The sequence below is a fragment of the Protomyctophum bolini genome, assembly GCF_963924005.1.
Source record: "Protomyctophum bolini genome assembly, chromosome: 1".
In the NCBI taxonomy this organism is placed as follows: Eukaryota; Metazoa; Chordata; class Actinopteri; order Myctophiformes; family Myctophidae; genus Protomyctophum; species Protomyctophum bolini.
Genome location: NC_137862.1, coordinates 33,822,920 through 33,845,786, shown reverse-complemented (window position 1 = coordinate 33,845,786; position 22,867 = coordinate 33,822,920). Strand labels below are relative to the sequence as shown.

Below are 22,867 nucleotides of genomic sequence, written 5' to 3'. Positions count from 1 at the left end.
CTCCTAGATCAGTGGTTCTCAAACACTTTCATGACAAATAAAAATCATGACAAATAAAAATGTATTCGGTCTCAGTCTCTATTCTTTCTATAGGATTGGTGCCTGTAATATTCTGTAGGATCAGTATGATCAAACAGTATGATAACTTGATTTATCCTGGATTGTATTTTGTACAAATAAATCCCCACCTATCCTAATTGGCATCTTAATTACCATAGGGAACCGCCCCACCAATCCCATCTAAGGCATTGGGAATTGACTTTCCTACCTGTGTTTTACCCAGGTGGGTGTGGTTTTGCATGACTCCATGGCCTTGCCTGCAGTCACACCTGTGTGTGATTGCAGCACACAGAAATCACAGGACCGAAATAAAGTTGAGATACCTAAACTAAAGTGTATTTAACACCAGAACACCAGACTCCAAACATTAAAAATCAATAGTATTATGGAGGTACTTCTAAAGTGAACAGCAAATTAAATTCATGAATGCATTTTATTATTTATCTCACATTAGACATCAATGTAAATTTGCTGAAATGAGCATATTATGCATAATGTCATGTTCAGAAGTAGTGGATAGTAACTGCTTGGTATGTAATGGTGAGGAAATAGGGGTGTTGAGGGTGATATGGTGGTGCAAGGGGTGGGAGGCGAGGGGGAAATGGAGGTGGTGGCTGTCGGTATATAGGGGTGAGGGTGTATCAGGTGGGGGTGTATGGGGGGAGGGGGGCGATGATGGTGGGTGGGGTGGGGGTTATGGGGTGGGTATGGTGCTTGGCTTCAACTCAATTTTCAGGCCAGTTGAAAACTCTAAAGCAGGGGTTCCCAACATGTTCATGTGAAGGACCCCTAAATGGACATGCATTCTGCAGACCCCCATCTGAAAATATTTTCTGCTAGGGAAATGTTTTGAAGATTTATCAAATTGTTACAAAAATAGCCTATCTACAAACTCTAAATGGCAGAAATGGGACGCGCTGTGGCTATTTTCAAAGTATAAAATATGATTAAAAATGTTCCATATTTTGCTGTGGACTGCCTGGAACTTCCTCAAGGACACCTTGAGGTCCCCAGACCACACTTTGAGCATCTTGCAGAGGGCGCTGTTTTTCCTTTTTGTTTTCAGATTGCACTAAGACCTAAGAGTGCTCACCAGTGTGCATAGATTCTGTTCTTACCTACGAACAAATTACAGCTAAGAAAACATTGAGGGATCACAAAACCTTCTTAAAAACTTCCTAAGTGGGTCTAAGAACACATTTCCTCTTAAGAACGGTTGGTGCATGAGTCCCGTCGTGACAAGGGTATAGTAATGTCATTAAATCATACTTTCTTTTTTTAAATACCCACCCTCCCCCCCCCCCCCCCCCCCCCCCCAACAGCTCAGGGGGTGGGGGGGGTGGGGGTGCTAATTTAATCAAATAAGTGACCTTTTGAAAAAAAAAAATCAAAGAGGATTCATTAGGTTTAGTAAAGTTTGGCTGACAGCAGCCTTGAAAGGCAGATGCTGCTGCTGTGGCTTCTAATGAGCCAGGACTAATTAGGGAGCGAGACTGCAGCCCAGAGAAGGTGGATCACTAGGAGAGAAGCCATTGGTAAATACGCTCTTATTTACTTCCTCTGTGGGTAATGACAGCACAAATTCTTAATTAGAATCACAGGAAGCATAAAGACAGGAAAAAAAGGGAAATCTCCATGGTACGTTGAATACAAACACTCAGAACAACAGGAAACGACAGAGGATCACAAGACTGGTACGTCACCCCCTACACACACACACACACACGCGCACACATGCACACACGCGCGCACACACACACACACACACACACACACACACACACACACACACACACACACACACACACACACACACACACACACACACACACACACACACACACACACACACACACACACACACACACACACACACACACACACACACACACACACACACACACACACACACACACACACACACACACACACACACACACACACACACACACACACACACACACACACAGGCCCACACCCCCTCGCCCTTAACCCCCACTGGCCCAGACTGGATTTGATGTGAAGCCTAAAGCCTGAGCTTAGTTGTGCGTGGGAGTTGTGCACCGGAAACAACAGATCTGCAAGCTCACAGCAGTCCCGACGAGTACCAATGCATTGCAGCGGGTCACGTTGTGAGCTTGTAGACGAGTAGATCTGCTGTTTTTGGTCCGCAACATGGCGTGCAAGCCAAGTATAAATCAGGCATAATTTGGGCTTTGTCGTGTGCCGGTGTCACGCGTTGTCAAGCAGCTATTTTCGGCAAGTGACGCTGTCACACGACAACGTACGTATGAATTAGGGTGGGGTCAAGGGAGGGCAGAGTGGTCAGACAAGAAGCATGCAGCTTAAAGAGAGACACACACAAGGTCTGATCAGATCAGAGTACGGGGGAGAAGGGGAGGGGTTACATCTGTCCATGAGGTTGAACTGTGTTTGCGCTCAGTCTGACTGTAGGGTAACTAACAGTGTGTGATACAGGAACACAATCACAATGTACAGAAACATAAGGTAGAAAACCCAGCAGAAATAGTCGCAGAATATACAGACACACACACGCACGCACGCACGCACGCACAAATAAGTGTATAAAGCTACTCTAGTAGTAAGAGGGTTTAGCCCCCCCCACCCCCTGCCTGTGATCCTATATGACAACAACGGAAAATGAAACTAACCTCAGTAAAAAGCTGCTACGAAGAAAGCCCTCCATGTCAGCGTGTGGGGTTCTGCGGCAGGAGAAATACATAGACAACCATTTTAACTGTGACAGAGGCAATAAGCAAGAAGAAGAACAACAAAAAGAAGAACAAGAAGAAAAAGTGAGGGCAAGAAAGTAGAAAAGCAACAAAGAAGAATAAAGAACACAGAGCAAAGTATACATCTTTCTCCCATAATAATAAAGCATGTCTTTAATTAAAGCAGCACGGCAGATAGGAACGCATCCTTTTTTTATGAACTGACATCATTAATTATACCTCTTTCCGTGGAGGAGGATGGATTTGCATACAACGTTTTGGTTTTGCATCGAGGGCCCTGATGATATGTTTGTGACAAATTATCTCTCCCTACCGGTCTCCGTACAGTCTCTTTCCTACGGTTGCGTTCACAGATATATATCTTACGAATGTAACCACAGATCTCAGAGCCGCTGCAATACCATTGGAGTGGCCCAAGGTGGTCCAGCTGCAGCCCATATGTGATGAGGGAGCAGTGGCTTCTGGGAGCCTGGCCACAGGGGGACCCGAACGGGGACACACAGCGCCAATGTGGCAGGAGGATGTGGTCATGATGTCACCACTCACAGGGGTCGTTCAGAAGCCTCACCCACAAAATAGTGGCGGCACATGGCTAAAAATTATATGCAACAGGTTTCCATTAGTCTGTGTTATTGGGCTTCAGAATATACACGTTTATTGTTTTAAGATTGGCTGGAGATTGATTTGGGATTCCCATGTGCTTCATTTTAAGTGCTAAAAACATGGAAAGAATCGCAGAAAACAAATTGTATTCAGCGGTTGCAATAGCACAGAACTTCTCGGGTATCAAAACTAACTCACAACAGAGATTCCGCCTCTGCAAGGAAAAACTAAATGACAGCAATATGGCCTTATTTCGTAATGTTATTCAATTATTTATATCCCATGTAGCGTCACTATTGCTGCAGCCCTGCCCTGTGTTTTTCATCGCTGACATTAAGGCCTGTGTCATTCAAGATACAAAAGCCATACAGTAAATGCAGTGTGAATTAAAATAAATCCTGCAGAAAAGTGCAAATTTCTTCCATGCAAAACATTATGATTAACACGCGGCGACAACAACAGCAAATTACATCTCCGTTCTAGTGGCATGGGTGTAATTTTGGCATTTTCTGCCCCTGCTCTCCTGGCTTATGAGACAAAGCCTTCTGAGAGAATGGAAAGAGTGAGGCGGACTCAAGGACACTGTGCCTTTCAGACTGGCCAGCACTTAGCGAGGCGATGGGCCCATGGGACCCAGAGGGCTCAACCCAGACTTTTCTCACAATAAGGTGTCTGGGGATGGTTGGGGCGGGGTGGAGGGGGTGAGGGCTAGTAGCCAGGGGTGCTACTGCTCTGCTCTCTCTCTCCTGCACTCAGCTGGGCCCGCAGCACATAATACCATCACCACTGCACAGCACACCATGCCGGTGACAACGTGAGAAAACAACCGTCAAACAGTGCAGAGCAGATCAAGCGTGTCTCCTCACTTCTCTCGAGTGTAAAAAGCGCGCGCACGCACACACACACACACACACACACACACACACACACACACACACACACACACACACACACACACACACACACACACACACACACACACACACACACACACACACACACACACACACACACACACACACACACACACACACACACACACACACACACACACACACACAGACGTCGATATGCTTTACTGGCACCAGAATATTCTGTTCTAGCAGGCTTAAAGGAGAATTCCATGCTAGAATGCTTTCTTATCTTTCTTACCTTTCTTTGTAGTTGTTACGTCCCCACCAAAGAGGTCCAGGTGTTTTTTTGTGCAAAAACTCCTTATTGGCTATTTTCCCTACCACAAGCCCTCAATGAATTGCATCGCATTGAATGGGAATTGAATGGGGCTATGGGGTGTTATGCTAGTTCGCTTATTTCCATCGAAAGAAGTAGTAAAGTGTGCGGCTTGGGATATTATTTACATTATGAAGAGAGGATATATACAAAGAAATTATAATTTTGGAAATTTTGGAAATGGAAATAAGCAAATTAGCACCCCATAGCCCCATTCAATTCAATGCAATTCATTTAGGGCTTATGGTAGGGGAAATAGCCAATAAGGAGCTTTTGCACAAAATAACACCTGGACCTCTTTGGTGGGGACGTAACAACTACAAAGAAAGGTAAGAAAGCCTTTTAGTATGGAATTCTCCTTTAAGTAAATGGTTTGAAACAAGGACATAGAAGTTTTAAATAGTTTCAACCAAATTATAGTTTCTATTTATATTTATATTATATTTAAGTTGAGTTGATTCAATAATTATTTCTTTGTCTCACGTGTCTGTCTGTCTGTCTGTCTGTCTGTCTGTCTGTCTGTCTGTTTGTCTGTCTGTCTGTCTGTCTGTGCTCTCTCTCTCTCTCTCTCTCTCTCTCTCTCTCTCTCTCTCTCTCTCTCTCTCTCTCTCTCTCTCTCTCTTTCTGCTTGTGTTTCCTCAGCTGGACCTGCTGTCTACAATCCCTTTGTGGTCATGGAGACAACTGAAGTTAGCCTATGGAAGCAAAGGTGCGGTTTGGAGACCAAACTCAGGAAAAAGTGACTGAGCCACATTGTATTTGCTCCTCTCCAAAGATCTAAAAAAACAAAAACTCAAGCATGGGGTTTTAAATTAAGACCAGGCCACAATTCAAGGGCAGACTTTTTCTGGTGAAGGAGAACCCGGGAGAATAGACATCGACGTTATAAAAGACCAAGCTGGCCTGGACCAGCCCGAGCGGAGCGGCACGGCAGCCCTTTCGAAGAACGAGCCCTTGCCAATAGCTGCCTCTGCCTAACCAAGTCTCCCACCATCTGCAACAAATGTGCTCTATTAAAGCAGTACCATATGGACAACAAGCTAGCTATTAACACGGCTTCAGCACATCCCCTTAACCTAGCCCAGATTTCGAACTTCCAGTCAAATTGACTGCTGATTTAATGCACCGCCAGCAGCCATGTGGGTCTTGGCACGAGACGGCGGTCTCAGTCTTCAGTTATTAACAGCATGGTGTGAAGCGCACAGCGAGACTCAGAGGTTACCTACACACACTGTATCTCCCTCTCTCTTTAATAACTGGCAACATCAGGGGTTACTGAAACAAAGTCGCTATCAGTGCACACCACTCAGTCAAGCCCAGATACCAGAGACCCGACCCTGATCCATTCCCAACCTCTCAAAGACAGATAAACTGAGGCTCCAAACGTCCCATTGTCCCATTGTACAGAGTGGAAACAGGCTCATGCAGCAGGTCTGCCCATGGCGCTACTTCAGCAGCAGTCGCTCGGTGGTTTGTGTCTCACTTCTTCCACTGTGATGGAGAGTGCAATTGCTCCCTCTGCATGGAGCCAAGATGGCAGTGATTAACCCTGCAGGGTGTGGGGGGAGGGACTTTAATCCCTGCGGGTCGGGCGGCCATGTTGACGCCTCTCCCCTCACTGAGTCATGGGAGGACCCCACCCTCGCCTCACAAAGCCCTGTTCTCTTCTCCTTGGCCATGACGCCACAGACATGAGTCCTCTGTTGTATATGACCCAGCAACAACACAGCACACATATACACATATGCTCGCACACAGAGTCCCTGTAATTTTTGTAAATACTTGTGCGTGTGTACGAGCATGCGCGCTCGCACCGCGCACGTGCGCGCACACACACACACACACACACACACACACACACACACACACACACACACACACACACACACACACACACACTTCAATTACAGTTTTATGCTTTATGGTTTTAACCCAGCTCCAAAGTTCAGGAAAGTTAGTTTGTTTATGTTTTATTTTCTCCTCCTGTCTCAACCCCTTAGATACTATGTTGATAATTACAGTGGAAACACATTTTCTGTAGGCCTACAGTACGCTTGACTCACACAGACTAAGCCTTCCCTCATGCGTTATTCATAACTTCTCTTAGCCATAATCATTAGCTGGTATTGTTCTTTATAATCTGTTTAAATTGTCTTCGTCTTATCGCCGCACACACACCAACAATGGGAAAACACAGAGCTAAAGTGACTCACTGAGTGACTGACTGGGGTCCACCAAGGGTCCTTCATGGGGTTCCAGTGGGTCCCCAGCTAAATGATTGATAGTTAGGAACAAAATGGATGCTTACTGGTCTGTAACTCTGACTGAGTGTGTACAAATGGAACCAAATGGACCAGTAAGGGTTAAATTAGTTAAAGTTTAGTTTGTTTTTCTGCTCACTGAATGTGAAGATGTCCTTGTTGTCATGCAGCAATTCAACTCAAGGTATATCATTTCCTTGTCATGTGGTTCCTGGTTCCTGGTTAATATGCTGAATTACCTTGTGGGTGTATTCAGTGTTTGCAAGACCCACAGACTGATTCGCTGATGTGGCAGTCAGCTGACCAATTGGGCGGGGTATTTAAGTTCCCCTAGAATGCATGCTCTTCCTGCCTTCCTTCTGCATGTGGTTCCTGCTTTTTATGTGATGTTTGCTCCCACCGCCACCCCAGCACCACCGGTGGGCCCTGCTATTTACGTTCCCCATGGGGGTTGTTATTGTATATCTATCTCCCTGCTCAATGTTTAATGATGGTATTGTGCCGAGCAGGGAGAAAAATGTAGCAGAGCCGAACGCCAATATTAAATGCACACTTGTATTCTCATTCTATAATAAATATTGGTTAAATCTATTTGTGAGTTATCTGACTGGACGGAATTTATGTGATTGGTTAGCCGATTTGCTCGTCTACACATATGACGTAAATTTTCCTTTCATTGTCAATGGCATTTAATGTTTGTTTTGCCACAAACATATTTCAGGCACATATGACGTAAATTCTCCTTTCATTGTCAACGGCAAATGTGAGACGCGACGGGACAAAAAGCTGTATATAGAACAAGCTGTATATAGAAACAAATTAGCTGGGGAAAGCAAAAGTATTCATTCCAACTACAGAATGAAGATGCAAACAGGCAGGTGAACCACTAACTCACCATTGGAGTGTACCACTGACCACAGTGGCCCTAAACCATAAATTCCTACTTCCGAGTGGAAAAATTAAAAATAATTAATAAATATATCTGTATTAATTAATACGTGAGCATACGATTGGTTTTTTAAAGCATTATTCTCTCCAAAACGGGGTTAGCAGTGTTCCTCTGAGATTCAAGTGATGTGCTAAAGACTGGCTGATGACAGTCTAATTAAATCAACCTTTCAGTGTGAAGAGGCACCGTTACTGACTGGGGGAATATTTAAAAAAAAAAACCTGTCCAAGCAATCACACTGTCCCGACAGACACACGCAGTCACATGCAGTCACATGAAATATGCTGATAGCATGGTCCAGCATGTGTGTACAGAACCCCCCCCCCCCCCCACACACACACACACACACACACACACACACACACACACACACACATTACACAGACGCACCTTGTTACGCCTTAACTAATAGCAATAGTGTCCCATCCACCCGCCCCAGCCCCACTACACACACGTGTACGTACAGGCACACACACACACACACACACACGCACACACGCACGCACGCACACGCACACACACACACACACACACACACACACACACACACACACACACACCACACATCTTTAAGTCAGAGCTGCCAGATGAGTAGTGAATTAATTTGTGTGAGCCACTCTAACATTAGGAAGGTGTGTTGAAAGGTGTCTGCTCATGTTTCAAATTAAACGCGCTGCTGGTCAGCATTAGCACCTCGCCACCCGTCGGCAACCGACACTTAGGGGGCTGGGGGGAAGGGGGGGGGCTTGGGGGGGGATCCCATCCGCCGTTCACACTGGAATAATTAGAACGTGTCAGGAAGAATTAATTTCCTCATTTTTCAAAAGGATACACAGAAATTACCATGTTATTATATGACAGGGTCCCTGGGAGGATTGGATTAAATTTGATTTCTTGCGCAGCCCACACAACAAATTAAAGTCATAAATAAGATGGTAAGAAGCGGGTCTCAGAGCATATGTTTATGGCAATGAGTGAAGCCAGGGGACCAGAAACAACTATCTTCATTTCATTTTATTTAAATCAGGCCGACACCGTGTGTCTGAATGACAGTTGTTGCTAATGGGTCCAGATTAGATGCTCCTTGATATTAGCACAGAGATCCTGCCACTTAATGGGGGATGCAACAAAATGTATAGAGGCTACAGGATGGGGTCTTCCTCCACCTAAATTTAACTCAAGAGTGTACAAATGGAACATGCAACAAATTGGTCCATTTGTACAATCTCTGGATTAAACAAAATTGACTTCTTTAGGACGATATGGGGAAGAATCCCTGAAGACAATCTAGGGATGAATAAACCAACCCATCCCTAAGCTTCGATCCATGGTGAAATCAATTATAAAGGTTCTAGACTGTAGATGCTGATTTCTCAGAGAGATCAGCAATGCAGTGCTGAGCAATGAGTACACAAACGTGACCACATGCACTGGACTCTTAATACGTCTTAAATAAGTTACAGTCTAATAATATTATACTCTATGTCAACCTCTGTTAATTTTGGCGTCAGCCGTCTCTGAGACTAAATTTACAGTACTGGTGACGGGTGTCATGTTTATAGCTAAATGACGCCATGAGGAGAAACTGTGATTTGCAAGCAAACGTCCATGCAGAGAGAGGAAAAAATAAAAATCATCTATGCATTTTATGTCATGTTCTGCATTGGGGGACATCAAATGACATCTATACCACAATGTGCCACAAAAAATAGATAAAAATGCCACTATCGGGGGGGGGGAAAAGACATCTCTCAGAAGGGACATTATGGAAAGTCGGAGCACCAGGTATGGAACATCCCTCATCTACTCCTGATGAGACTTCTTAATTGCAATAGCATGTCCAACAGACCCAGTCCAGCAACACCATATTGGTGACCCACACAGTCTCTTCAAGGCTCCAATTAGACTTGTAAGCTTACTATTACAATTCGACACAGGCCTGCCAGGGAAGAGTTTTTCAACTCTTTAGAAATGGGCCATCATTAGAGTCTAGCACTCCCCTGGGCACCACAAACTTTAAATAATTTGCGAATCAATTAACTGGCTACTCTCAACGCAACAGGGATTTCACACTCAAGGGTCACGGTGCATTATCAGTTGGAGACGATTCATGGCGTTTTGGGAGAAAAGTTCATGGTTGAAATCATTAATTCATTTTACCGGACTTTTAGTTATGCATTACTTTCCACAGCTGGGGTAGCAAGAAGATGAATGGCTTGTTCTTTGGTCCTGTTTTCTGCCGTATATAGCTAGTAGGTGAAACACTGTCCTACGCTACAAGGAGCGTACCTTGAGAACTAGGAAAGCAGCCAAGTCCATATTAGGTTTTTATTCTCCAGAGAATGAAATAAAGCCTATCAAGCCATCAAAGAATAAATAAATCTGTAAAAGCACAGAGCTATCATAGCTTGACAACCACTGAAAGAGACTGGTAATTTAACCCCAATTCAGCAGGTGTTTCCAACATGGGGTCGATCCACAAGAATGGCTGATGTCATACACTCAAAGACAATACACCTGACAAAATCACTAAATGAATGCAGTGATTATCAAACTAATCAACCAATTCATAATAATTTGGCCATGGACAGCCATCTGAAAATAGTTTTGTGCCAGGGAATTCTTTCTTGTTAAAATTGTTTGCAAAGATTTTCAAAGACTTTGAGTAGCCAAACTACAAGCTCACATCGCAAAGCATTGTGAGCTTATAGATCTATTTTCAAAATAGTATATAGGGTTAAAGTGGTTAACTGTGTTTATGCTATATTAAAACATTTTAGCACAGTTTGAGAATCTCTGATTTAATGTACATACTTTATGTTGCCACTATACCAAAACAAGCTCCTTTATTTTTCTATGTGGATAAGGTAATCTATTTATGGTATGCACAGTTCCCTATTATAGGAAGATGAGCTTAGTTCGTGCACGTTCTATATTCTTGCCAGGCAATAATTAATTTTCCAAATGCACACTGAGCTCTTCTGAAGTCATTGAGGCTGATGAAATTAAAATGAAGTCTTTGTCAAGCGGTCTCCGTTTAGCAACATATTGCCCATAATCACTGCAGGGTCAGTGGACCGAACTGAAAGGCCCATTTGATAAATAACGGATGAATAAAATAACCATCAAAAGATTATTCATTTTTATCATTCTTCCGAAGTGCTGTTTATTTAATTTCTGACAAAATGGTTCTCCGATATCCGCCCCTTCAGGGATGCCATCGATAGAAAGCTGACGGCTGTGAGACTGTACATGATGTACATGATCCACTGCTTATTAGAAGAAACAGACTGTACATGATCCACTGCTTATTAGAAGAAACAGACTGTACATGATCCACTGCTTATTAGAAGAAACAGCACCTTCTGTTTCTTCTGGACTGCATAAAGGGTCTGTCCAGAATCCCCCATATGATCCTCAGGACGCACGCACACACACACACACACACACACACACAGACACAGACACAGACACACACACACACACACACACACACACACACACACACACACACACACACACACACACACACACACACACACACACACACACACACACACACACACACACACACACACACACACACACACACACACACACACACACACACACACACACTGATATTGATTCACAGTATCAAGGGCTTGACGAGCTGAGCTACTATCATGAACACTGATAAATGTACTAATGGCATAAGTCACACTGGTCATATGTCCATTCACAGAACCTGCCGTGTTTATTATTGTGAGAAGGTATTTAGCATTGTTTCTGTATAGGCATATTCGACTTCAGTGTTGACATGTAAACAATCATATCTAGACTGTGCATGACTGATGATATCCCTCTGGTTTTAGTTACAACAGCATGCAGAATGTAAACTGACTGACCGGCCTGTTGGCATACGGTTATTGATCTCAGCTTCATTTCAACATTAATCTCCTCCCACAAAAGCCTGAGAGATCTCCTAGTCTAGTCCTATAGTCTGCGTCATTCACAAGTCACAACACACTGCAGACCTTGACGGGTACATATCGTATACTGTACCTTAGACTAAGCACTGTGTCTGACAGGGGGGTGAGGATCAACAACAGTAAATGGCCATGGGATTGGAGACAGCATAGACATTTATCCAGGTGATATAGAAAGTCTCCTCGCCCACATTAATATGACTCTGGCCTGACTCACATGATATCTCCAACTGACATTTGGAGAAGAAAAAGATTAATATCAACTAACTTTCTGAGCTTTATTTGCTTAATATAATCTCAGATACAGTTTTTATTAGAGAGGCTCTGAGAGCAGCTGGAAGACCATTAAAAGTGTAGAGATGGAGCTGTACTTTTGAAGGGATTGCAGCATTTCTCATGAAAATAAATAAATATATATTTCACTGCTGTGCACAGCACTATTGTGATGAATACCAGCACAAATATCCTTTTCCATTGTTTACCTTGTAGATAAAATAATATTAAAATGTTTTGTCAACAGTTATTTCAGGGATATGTTGGTCCAATTGTAATTTGTTATGGGTACTTCCTTGACTAGCATAAAGCACTCAATAAAGCAGTTCCCTATAACAATCTTTTCTCTATTTAAATTCAGAGAGAAGGGGCAGCCCTTGCGTTTTCAAACTTTACTTTGTCATACAACAAATAGTGAAAATAACTGATCTTTAATCTCACATAATGTGTCAGATAGCGAGTTATTGTGAACATCTTTGACATTTTCACCTATAATGACACAAAATAGGGACGTCAGGGTTAATATGGTTACAGAAAAGCTCAATTTATACTCGATTGCTGACAAGAACAGATCAGTTACTGTCAGTAAGCAATAGCCTACTGTCATAAATAAGGCAGGAGAGTCTAAATGTGCGGATAACATTGTACAAGTGTAACTGCCTAATTGTGCAGACATTGTGTAACTACCCAATTGTCCACCTCATTTGCTGCAGGTGTTCAGTGTGGGTGGGAGACACCAGGGGTGAAGGAGGCATGTGGCTAGAAAGAAACAAGTGAAGAGGCAAATTGATACTTACAAAAAGTGAAAGACTCAATCCCCAGCTGCCAGTGATCACTGGTTAGTTGATGTTGAACTCATGAAAATGACCTGAAATGCAATGGAAACAAAACAGAAACGGGCATTCAATTTGTGTTGTTGTTTTGTTTTTTTATCTCGTCTGGTTATTGTTCTCAATAGGGGTGCAACATAAAATTAAGAAATGTTATTGATTGATAAAAAACGAATGATAATCGATAATTTCATAAATCAATGATTAATAATCAATCCCAATGTAGGCTTTAGATGTAGTTTTAGCTGATCTAAAAGCTATGCTTTGTGATCAGATGCGTTGTGAGCTTGTAGATCTGCTATTTTATATTTGTGCAACATTGTTGTATAATATAAAAAAGTATAAAATAACACTTGTTTAGCTATTAAAATAAAATACGCTTCTCGAGTATTTGAATAATTATAGATAGTTGAAGCCCTACTGGTAAACATGTTGCATCTAATTTATTAAAGAACAAATGGAGTAAAGAGTTCAAATCAGCAAGGTCAGTTATGTAACTGTATTTACTGTACTCGTATCAGAACAAACAGAGGACTAGAGAAAGACATATACGCCGTACAAAATGCTGTGTTCATTTTACTCACACTGTCGACCCAGAGTAGTAGCAACACGGGTGACTGTTGGCTGAGGGTCAGAGTCTATGCAGCTGAGCTAAAACAGCTATGTTAGTGTCTGACTTGCAGCCTCATAGCTCTTACCATCGGGAACCAGGCCTAGACAATGTTTAAAATCCACTTCTCTGGTACCTCATTAATCTGTCCTCCAGTCTGTGGATTCTACTAATAAACAGCTTTCATATAAAGCGGTTGCTTTATTTAATTTTGCTTTCTTTCTTGAAGCGCTGCCTGCTAATGATTTATTTAGGGGCATGCTCTGCTAGTTACAGCAGTGCAGTGCAATTGAAGTCCTGCGAATCACAAGCTTTGTTTGATGACACACAAGCGAGGAGAGAACTCCAGTGTGCGTGCATCAGATGAAACCTAATTTCCAACACAAATATTTCTATTGCCATATATTAGTGAAAATAAAGTAGAGCGAAAAGTATTCAAGTCAAATATGTGTCAGCAAAGTTTCAGGGGAGAAGATACAGTACCTATTGATGTTAACTCTATTTGATGTTTATTTCCACGCATTATGTTGTTTTTCACAAAAAGCCCAGATCTCATTAATAGCTGATTTATACAATTACCCTGCCTCTGCACTAGCAATTAAACAAGGACAGAGGTTTTTAAGGTCATGCTTAATTGATCTTCCACTAATTTGCACTACAGTACCCCTGACTCCTGTGGCTGAGACCAATGAGCCACCAACAGACCAGATGAATGTACTGACTAGTACCGCCGCATTCTGATCAGAGCACAGGCAAAAGATAATAATACTTTTTGCGTGGGAGGAGGTAGGGTTAATAGAGTACGTCGGATAAAGGTAATAGTCACAAAACAGGAAAACAGATCAGAATGTGGTGGCCTTGAGGCTGGAAGTGACAATAGAGGAAAGATGGCCCAGAAACTGACCCCAGTTAAATGGAAAGCTTTAACCTGAATGGAAACTCTGAGCTTAAAGTATGTTGCTACACTCTCAAAGGACAGCATCTCTTCATTCTGCCCAACTCTCGGCCATCACCACCATCAACAACACGGACAGACATGAAAAAACACACACATTCATCCACAGCAGGATCATGCGAGCCAAAACGTAGTGGAGACTTGTAATACTTAAGCCTTAAATACTTCACTGTATGACAAATAGCATAAGTAGGCGATCTATAAGCTCACAATGCGTCGACATGTTGTGAGCTTAGTTATTTTATTTAATTGTTCTCGCGCTATTTGACAACTTATTAGGCGATAATGAAGTGCCCAAAATAAGGACAACACGTTAAAAGTGTATGCACTTATCTGACCTTTACCTCATTCACCATTCATCATCAGAAACTTTCATTACTGGATCATCATCCTCATCATTGATATGAAATGGAAATGTGGAAAAATATTTAAATTAAATCTGCACAGATTGGGAAAATTGTGCCTACATAAATCTATACTATAGGTTCACTGGATCTGTGTGTGTGTGTGTGTGTGTGTGTGTGTGTGTCACACTCACACTGTGGCCAGTGTAACTCAGACAGTGTCTGAACAGTGTCTGTCTCACATGAACCCGAGGTGTGCAGTGCTGAATGGCATGTCGGACGGACAACAAAAATCACACCCTTGTGAAGTGAGGAGCGCTCATATCATCATACATCATCATTCATCATCTCATTCCGGTCAATGAGAATTTGCGTCCTCACCTTCGTCTTCAATGTTTGTGTTTAAGCAATGTTTGTGTTTACACAAACACTCAAAACTGGCCATTCATTGTCAATGGCATTTAATGTTTATGTTGGGACAAACACTCAAAGCTGGCCATTCATTCTCAATGGCATTTAATGTTTGTGTTGGGACAAACAAACTCTCAAAGCTGGACATAGGAGGGGCTAGCCCTCCTCAAAAAACATAAATATCTGTATCTGTCTGACCGTGGGTCTGAGGAGATCTTGTGTCGGTAGATTGTATGCATCGGCTTCACTTATTGGCCAACACAACCCGTCGGCTTAACTGATTGGCCAAGCTTTGCGTAACTAATTTTCCCCATGCTGACTCATTGGCAGAACAACTAAACATCACTAATATTTAATAGTAACGTTCGTGCTGCATAGCCAATAAAAATCACACCTGTGTGAAGTGAGGGGAGCTCTTATCATCACACGTCATCATACATCATCTCATTCTGGGCAATCACAATTTGCGACCTCTCATTTGTCTTCAATGTTTGTGTGTCAATCTGTCTAGCCAATAAAAATCACACCTGTGTGAAGTGAGGGGAGCTCTTATCATCACACGTCATCATACATCATCTCATTCTGGGCAATCACAATTTGCGACCTCTCATTTGCCTTCAATGTTTGTGTTTACACAAACCCTCAAAATATGACAGTGTAAGCAATGGAACAGAAATAGGGCAAAAGCCTTAGGGCTCTATTTTCGTTCGAGCATTCTAAATACACTATTTGGGGATTTAGCAGTGGGGAAGGGGCGTTCCCGCACTAAAGTAGCTATTTTGGTCACCTGTCTAAATCCCTAAAACTCCTCCGCTACCCGTTACATTATGCATAGGTGTGGTTTGGGCGTTATAATAATGAAACCAATCACCGTGCCACATGCCATTGCCTTTAAGAGACCCCTTATCCGTTGCCCGTTATGGACAGTTCTATATTGCTTCATATAGCCGGCACGCGCCACTCTATACTTAACTAATTTGGCATACGGCTTATGGGTGCTTTTAAATTCCACTATCGTCTTCCCAAATGTGTGTGACCAAAATAACAATTTAGGGGGAAGTGTGCCAACACACCCATGACCACACCTCTAGGTACAAATACCGGTGTCGAAAAATAGCGGGCGACGCTGCACCAAAATACCATAACCTGGACCTCCAAACATTCTGGTAGTTAAAAAAAAATAGAATATTATACCCAGCCTCGTGACCAAGAAATATCAAGTGAAATGCAATGTTTCCTAACTATAACCTTTGATAGTATTATCATGCCATCACTGCCATATCATGTTTGATTTACACAGCTAAAGTTAACCTTTAAATCGAATTCTCTGATGCTCTCACGACTGACAGGCTAAACTGGATTGAGCTAAATTTACCTTTAACTAGTTGCTATTGGTTTACCTACTGTTACCTACAGTATATTAACCAAATGCATGTAGTGAGTATAGTATAGAATTGCATTTGTTTGAAAAAGGGACTTATTTTATAATATACTAACCATTTTGACATCATTTCGTTTTATCGCCAGCATTGTGCAACAAAAGGCAATTATGTCAAAGTTATTTATTACAACAAACAAAGTTTTACTCGTATGATGTACATATGTATGAACATAAATAGATAAGTATTATAAAGAAAAAAATGATTAATTGAAATGAAGGATTTTACAGCCTACGACGTTGTCACAGATGTATATTAACTAAGTATAGCCGATCTACAAGATAGGATTATGACCAGTGTGTCAATTTATTTTGAATTCATTCAAAAATATTTGAAAATATATGCCTATAATGACATTCTCAAAATAGAGACGGCAGCTTAGAAGTGGTTAAGTGCATGTGACAATAAAAACATAGAACCCCACTAGTTAGAATGAGCATGATTCTCCAATATATGCACATACAGCATTCACTCGGCAGATGCAAATGAGCTATACAACTAACTTTGGTCTAGGCTATGTTGTGCATGGCCAAATTGGCCACTGTTAAATACTGCAAACACAGAAGCACACATTCATGTATACAAAACAAATACGTACACACATACAGTATTTACTAGTATTAGTAGCTGTGTAATCACACAATAATTGCTGGCTGCTAAATCAGCACATTTCACACGGGTGGTAATTGAGCAAGCCAGTTTCTCTTTGTTAAACATCTGACTATAAAGTCCTGCCTTAATAAAGGACTCTGTTAGTATTAGAGTGGGTAGAAATTAACAAGTCTTTGAATTCGTAATGTGACGCTAATTGAGAACAATGAGAAACATAACAGATGGAGAAAAAAGCGTACTTTCTTATTAATGACTCATGAAAACTAACTATTTTCTTTCAGAAGAGAACTTATTGAAAATAATAGGACAAATTTAAATAATATTATGACGGAAAAAGAATTGCAGTAATCCCAGTGGTGCAGTGAAAGAGTCAGTGGTAGCCTATTGTGCAGTTGCTCTTTTCCTGCAGTGAATTAGGACTGTAGGGAAAATAAAACAAGCCTTTCCTTTCATAATTGGAGGACCGTGGTTTTATTAACCATAATTCAATTGCCCTCCAAATTCACATCATTAGTTTCTCCACAGTTTTATTATCGAATCATTCTCTCCTAGTCTCATTTTCTCCTTAAGTCAAAAGTCAAAATCTCAGAGAGAGAGAGGGGGGGGGGGTGTAGAGAGACAGACATGCAGAATGAAGACTATATTATATCTCCATGTCAGCAGCCAATGTCGTGCATGAATGACCGCTAACAACACTGATGCACCTGCATAAGTTTCCTAGACAACCACCTGCTGCTGATCAACAGCTGAGGATTAGTAGGTGAAGTGATGTGCCATCAAAGGTGATTGTTCCCATTAGACAAGACACTGTACGACATAGCCACAAAGAGTCGTTTCACACTAGAAATAGGAGATTTAACAGTTGTATATGAAGCTGTATGTCAATGCAGTAAAGACTAAAGAGAGCTGACCACCTGTGGCATTTCATTGAAGTAGTAGCTTAATACATGCATGCACGTGCCCGCGCACGCACGCACGCGCACACGCACACACACACACACACACACACACACACACACACACACACACACACACACACACACACACACTGCCCTTTATGCCTATTGGCATGTATAGGAAGCAACTCTCCACTCAAGCTTTTCAATACACATACTGTACACAAACGCACAAATTCTACTTTGTTATACACATGATAATAAAAAACGAATTATCCCACATACAGTTCATACTAACATACAGTATACCTCCAGGGTCTGCCATTTGGTCTACAATTTCCTCCATACAATAATATGCAAGAGAAAGCCTTCACAGCTGTCACAAGTAGGCCAACTGAAATTCATTCCAAATCAAATGAACCTTCAAATTCCAGGCATGTGTTCGTCTACAGCAGGGGGTACGCTTGATTTGATTAGCCCGGAACATAACGGAGGCTAGTGTGTTTGACCATCATATGACAGTGGTTCAGTATCAATAGGCAAACATCACAACAACCACACACACACAGCACTGCTAGAGCCTGGAACATGGATTATTGCATAACAGCGCCTCAATCGCAATGTGCTATATATACATATATAGCCTATATATATTTATTTATTATTTGCATGTAAGGATAGCAAAAATGTATGATTGGAACTATTAACAAATTCAGGTCTGTAAAAAAGTACTGGATTGCATCATGAAAAGTTTTGAAGTCTCTGACATTTTTCCCCCACATTCGCACTCGCGCGTGTGTGTGTGTGTGTGTGTCTGTGCGTGCGTGCATGCATGTGCATGCGCCATGCGTGCACAACTGCACACTGTGCATGTACAGTATACATACATGCATCATGCATTTGTGTGTGCGTGCACCCCTGCGTCTGTGCGTGTGTGCCTGCATGTGTGCGTGCCAGTGCCTGTGTGTGTGTGTGTGTGTGTGTGTGTGTGTGTGTGTGTGTGTGTGTGTGTGTGTGTGTGTGTGTGTGTGTGTGTGTGTGTGAGAGAGAAATATGGGTGATGCAAGCCAACACTTGCACTTGAACTTCTGTTTGGAATTCATCCAGATCTACAACATGTTAAAAAAATGCTCTCCCAATCCTCTATTCCAAATCCTCACCCACGCTCTCGTCCAAACACGCTAAAGTAGGAATTTTGCAGAGGTAGTTATTTTGACAATGGAGGTAATCTCCGCCATCAGCAGGTTGGTCCCCACTTGGCTGCTGTCTGGTTATCTCTGCAGAAGCAGCAGCCATGAACACAGACAGGCCTGGAACCAGGGGAGTTTGGGATGCAATGAGGTGGGTCTATAGCAGCACTTCCATGGGGAAATGGGGAAATAGGGAAGGGGGAGGAGGGGAATGGGTGTGCGCTGTGTGTGGGTGGGTTGAACTGCAGAAGATTCTAGCAAAAAAAAAAGAAAAAAAGGATTCTAAGGCCATGTTCACTGTTCATGTTCACCCCGAAAAATATATGAAATGACCAAAAGGTGACCACATAGTGCAAAAGACAGTGGTTAGATTTTTATTTTTATTTTTTTTAACTACCGGTAATATTTTCTTATCTTACGATTTTGTAACCCATTTTTCACCCCTGTGTCAATCATCTAATGTGATCCTGGGCTCTACACACCCTCCACCAACCTAGTCCCCATATATGGGGGACAAGGGGAGAGCAACGGACTTGAACTCATGCTTCCTTCATGCCCGAGTGTCCAAGTTGCTCCTTTACAAATGACAGGGGGGAGTTTCCCTGGTTGGACGTAGCGCGTGGAAGGAACATAGATTTAGATTTTCACCGAGCGGATCACTTTTAGAAGTTGAGAATAGTTTTTTGAGAAATGCGCTTATGATGCGGGCCATTTTTTATCAGCTGGCCGATCATGACAAATTGTGTGTCGAGATTGCTTGCTTAACCATCCGCAACAGGTCTTCAAAATATCCCAGTAAACTTTAAAACAAGCTTCATCCAGACAGAGCTCCTGTTGTGATATACAGTATGCCCCGTACCGAAGTCAGGGGTAGACCATGCTATGTCTTTTCCTTTTCTTCAGAACAGGCAGACAGTGTGAACACCCCTAATACAAAATTAGAACACAAGATAGCCCGATTCAAAACACAATTCCCTTAAGACGATCCAGAATGGTTAGTGGTATAGTTGCCGTAATCAAGAATGTGCAGAATAGTGTCCAAACTGTCCATCAAGGTACACTGTAAAATCCTCAGTACTAAAGGGCGACTTTGGAGATTTCGGGCATCCATTCCGTATGCTTGATAACATGAAACAACACATTGACACAATCATTTTGCGAACTATGCGAAGTCAACATTTTGCAGAAAAACAAAGAAATAGCATTTTTTCATAGTAATCACTATACTGTATGTTGTTGATGCCCTCGCAGGATAAAAATGGGATCTGTGAAGTTCCTCTTTCATTTATCAATTTCTAACTATGTTACCAATAGGGGTTGCATTTATACACACAGATGATTTAAATGTGTAGTTGTGTACAGTAAAGGCTTATGCACTGGGGTGTTTTCAAGGTGTTACAGATCACCTCATGGGAGTACAGTATCTGAGGAGACAGAGCCTGCAGATAACCTGATTAATGCGGAGCTCTGAGTTCCCGCTGGTATGGTGAACTGTACACAGGCATGCACAAAGAAATTTGCTCCACTCCTGTATGAGAAAGACAAGCTTTATTTCTACTCAGAATCCACCATATCATTGGGTTATTTGCTTCTGGATACAGGCCAATCACATTCAAACAGCTGTTCCATGCTCCAGCACCCTGTTACCTGTCACAACCTTACAATCCGCTCTTTGCCTTTTTTATCCTCTCCTTTTTTCCTCTTTATTCTTCTGTCTGAATGAACTGTCAGTATAGACAGATGTATGGAGCATGACCAGCACTGAAACTAGAGTCAAAATATGATGTCTATCGAGTTGGCCTAAAACAACGATAGGCCTTTTAGATGAAAAGTGTATGGGGGGAATCCACAATTGGATCTGACCAGTGTTTGTTTCGAAAAACAGCCTCATGCAGCAATGTGGCTGAAGAGGGCTTCCATGTGCTGCTTGGCAAATACATTATGTGTCATTTCCTCAGCCTCAAATAACGAGAAAGCGAGTCTATTTACTGGGCATCTGTGTGTGTGTGTGTGTGTGTGTGTGTGTGTGTGTGTGTGTGTGTGTGTGTGTGTGTGGGGCCAGCATTCAGGTTCCTGGAGCTCCTAACAGGCAGGCATTGCAGTCTGTGCAACCTATCAACTCTCTTTGATTCCCTCTCATGTAATCATCACTCAAAAACACTGTGAGCCCATCCATTGATAAGGATTCTTTGTCTATCTGTCTCTTTCTTCATGTCATTCTTTCTTTCTTGTGTTCCTTTAGACTTTAGAGCATTGTGTGTGTGTGTGTGTGTGTGTGTGTGTGTGTGTGTGTGTGTGTGTGTGTGTTGGTGGAGGGCTATGAAAACAAGTACGCCTCTCTGTCTCACAGGTAAGGTGTTTATTTTCAGGGACCCATCTTCTAGTTTACTGAGTGGTGGTGTTTCTGCCTCTTATCGCCTGCCCTCACGGGGCACTTTAGCCTCAAATCCTGTTCACCACATACTGGTTTTAGAATCTGTGAAATGAGTGCTAGAGAAGCGTGGCCACAATGTCTGCCTGTGTCGCCACTGGACTCAAATGGACTCGCTGCTTTTTTGTCCAGGGAGATACATAAATGGAAGTTTTTAACACCTCAAAGGAGGCTGAGTCTTTGTGTTGCCACACTAGAGAGGCCTGCCAGTCTCCTGAGGAGGCAGACACACTGAGTGCTACAGGACAAAGAACCAGAGCAGCAAAATCAGCAGGGGCATCACTCCGCTGTGGGTACCCCACACACACACACACACACACACACACACGCACGCACGCACGCACGCACGCACGCACGCACGCACGCACACACGTGTATTTATATAGAGCGATAGACAGATATACGCATATAGAAACATATACACTGCAAGATCCTCTGTGTTAATCTAACTTAGAATGTACAAACGGAACCAAATGGATAAATTAAAACTGAGGAGAATGAAGAAAGAAAGAAAGAAAGAAAGAAAGAAAGAAAGAAAGAAAGAAAGAAAGAAAGAAAGAAAGAAAGAAAGAAAGAAACGAAAATGATAATGATAATTCAAGATTAATGTGACACATTCCATATTTTACCATTCATTCAAGATAAATGAACAGAAGACGAGATAGACTCGACAGCAACAATAAACCATTCATAAATAAATAAATAAGCAAAAAAATAAGATATGGGGAAGAAAAGCTTAATCTGAATAAAATAATCAGTGTTATTCCATCTCTAACAATACAGAATACAGTAGCTAACTGTAAATAGGTTCATACTTAATCGGAACAAACAACACACTCAATACAAACCTGCATAACAAACTCCAACATCTATTGATTTCACCTCCACTATTTGAAAAATAATTTCCTCATTTCCATGCCAATTTCCCTTATTGAAATTCTTGTTTTTTTATTCCCAAGGACTAGCCAACAACTGGCATCTACAATCAGTCTTTATGGTGTTTAGATGCCTACAATAAGCATTTAAATGCAAATATCTCTGCCTCGTACAAA

The 22,867-nt window shown here is 42.1% G+C and overlaps 1 protein-coding gene across 6 annotated transcripts in view; it reads right to left on the bottom strand.

Annotated features, from left to right (window-relative positions):
* The window catches only part of sox6 (SRY-box transcription factor 6), a 173,709-nt gene that overhangs the window by 134,449 nt on the left and 16,393 nt on the right, over window positions 1-22,867 (bottom strand). For 5 of the 6 annotated variants that reach the window (XM_080760745.1, XM_080760748.1, XM_080760746.1 and 2 more), the window contains exons 3-4: window positions 12,895-12,965; window positions 2,733-2,783 (exon numbers count right to left, since the gene is read on the bottom strand). In XM_080760745.1, the coding sequence (XP_080616871.1) occupies window positions 2,733-2,767 (35 nt within the window). In that variant the 5' untranslated portion in view covers window positions 2,768-2,783; window positions 12,895-12,965. The remainder of the gene's footprint in view (window positions 1-2,732; window positions 2,784-12,894; window positions 12,966-22,867) is intronic. The other variant, XM_080760747.1, reaches the window with a different exon arrangement.